Here is a 1,080-nt window from a genome sequence, read left to right as displayed (position 1 = left end):
TCGGCGGTACGGCACCTGCGGCGGCGGCGGCGGCTGATGCTGATGCTGCAGCGGCGACGGTGGTCGCGGCGGTAGCTGTAGCGCTCGACGCAGCGCGTCGGCGCGTGCTCGTACTTCCGACAGTTGCCGTTGTGTTGACCGTACGGCCGAAGCTGCAGTGTCGGCCGTGGCGGTGGCTGCGTCAGCCGCCGCGGCCGCTGCACTCGCCGCTTCACTCGCCGCTGCCGCTGCTGCCGCATCAGCTGCCCCGCACATGCTAGCGGCAGCAGCACCGCTGTCCCTGCCGTACTGTTGCGACGCCATCATCGCCCCAGCCAGCCTGCAGGTTGAAACAAAGGGAGAGACGGCGGTTGATGTTCATCTTGTAATGATGATGTTCATGTTGCTGATGTGGTAATGATAATACTGATGTAGTAATGGCGGTGTTGATGTTGTTGTCGCAATGACGACGGGGGGTCGGAGGCTGCCCAGTTCCTGGGGGCCCACTACCAGCTGAATCCCGCCGGCGCGTACCTAGAAGTTTCGGAGCGCGCCTCCGCCAACAGCACTTCTAAATGCCGTACATCCGCTGTCGCCGCCGCCAGTCGCTCCCGGGCTGCCGCCGCCTCCGCGGTGCTCTCCACCGCCGCTGCACGCAAGTGCTCATGGTACTGCGCCGCGGCTGTGCCGTACATAAACCACCGACAGGTAAGCGACAAGGAATGATGGAAGACAGATACACATGCCTCCACCACCACCACACACGCACCTGCACATGCGCTTCCTAGCCACCTCCCAAGAACCCCCCCAAGTACCCAAACCCGACGAAGCTAACTAACCTACCTCCTCTTCCTCCCCCCTCTCCTCCTCCCCACACAAACACGCAACGGGTGTACAGTTCCCCCTTATTCCTGTCTTCGTAAACCACCGCTGCAGAGCCTACCTTCTCCTAACACCACCACCGCCACCACCACCCCACGTAAAACCCCAAGAAGCACAGTACACGCTACTGCGATCCTCCGAAACCACACCCGTTAAAGAATTGACTAAACCTGTATTTTTACCTCACCCCACCCCACCCCACCCCACCCCACCCCACCC

At 61.8% G+C, this 1,080-nt stretch overlaps 1 protein-coding gene across 1 annotated transcript in view; it reads right to left on the bottom strand.

Moving 5' to 3' along the window:
• The window catches only part of VOLCADRAFT_105201 (uncharacterized protein), a gene marked incomplete at its 5' end in the record, with an annotated part of 12,370 nt that overhangs the window by 7,043 nt on the left and 4,247 nt on the right, over positions 1–1,080 (bottom strand). The window contains 2 exons of the mRNA XM_002951639.1: positions 16–319; positions 514–661. Of these exons, the coding sequence (XP_002951685.1) occupies positions 16–319; positions 514–661 (452 nt within the window). The remainder of the gene's footprint in view (positions 1–15; positions 320–513; positions 662–1,080) is intronic.

This window comes from Volvox carteri (genome assembly GCF_000143455.1).
Source record: "Volvox carteri f. nagariensis unplaced genomic scaffold VOLCAscaffold_25, whole genome shotgun sequence".
Lineage (NCBI taxonomy): Eukaryota > Viridiplantae > Chlorophyta > Chlorophyceae > Chlamydomonadales > Volvocaceae > Volvox > Volvox carteri.
Note: the sequence above shows the minus strand (reverse complement) of the source record. Positions and strands in the feature narration are given on the sequence as shown.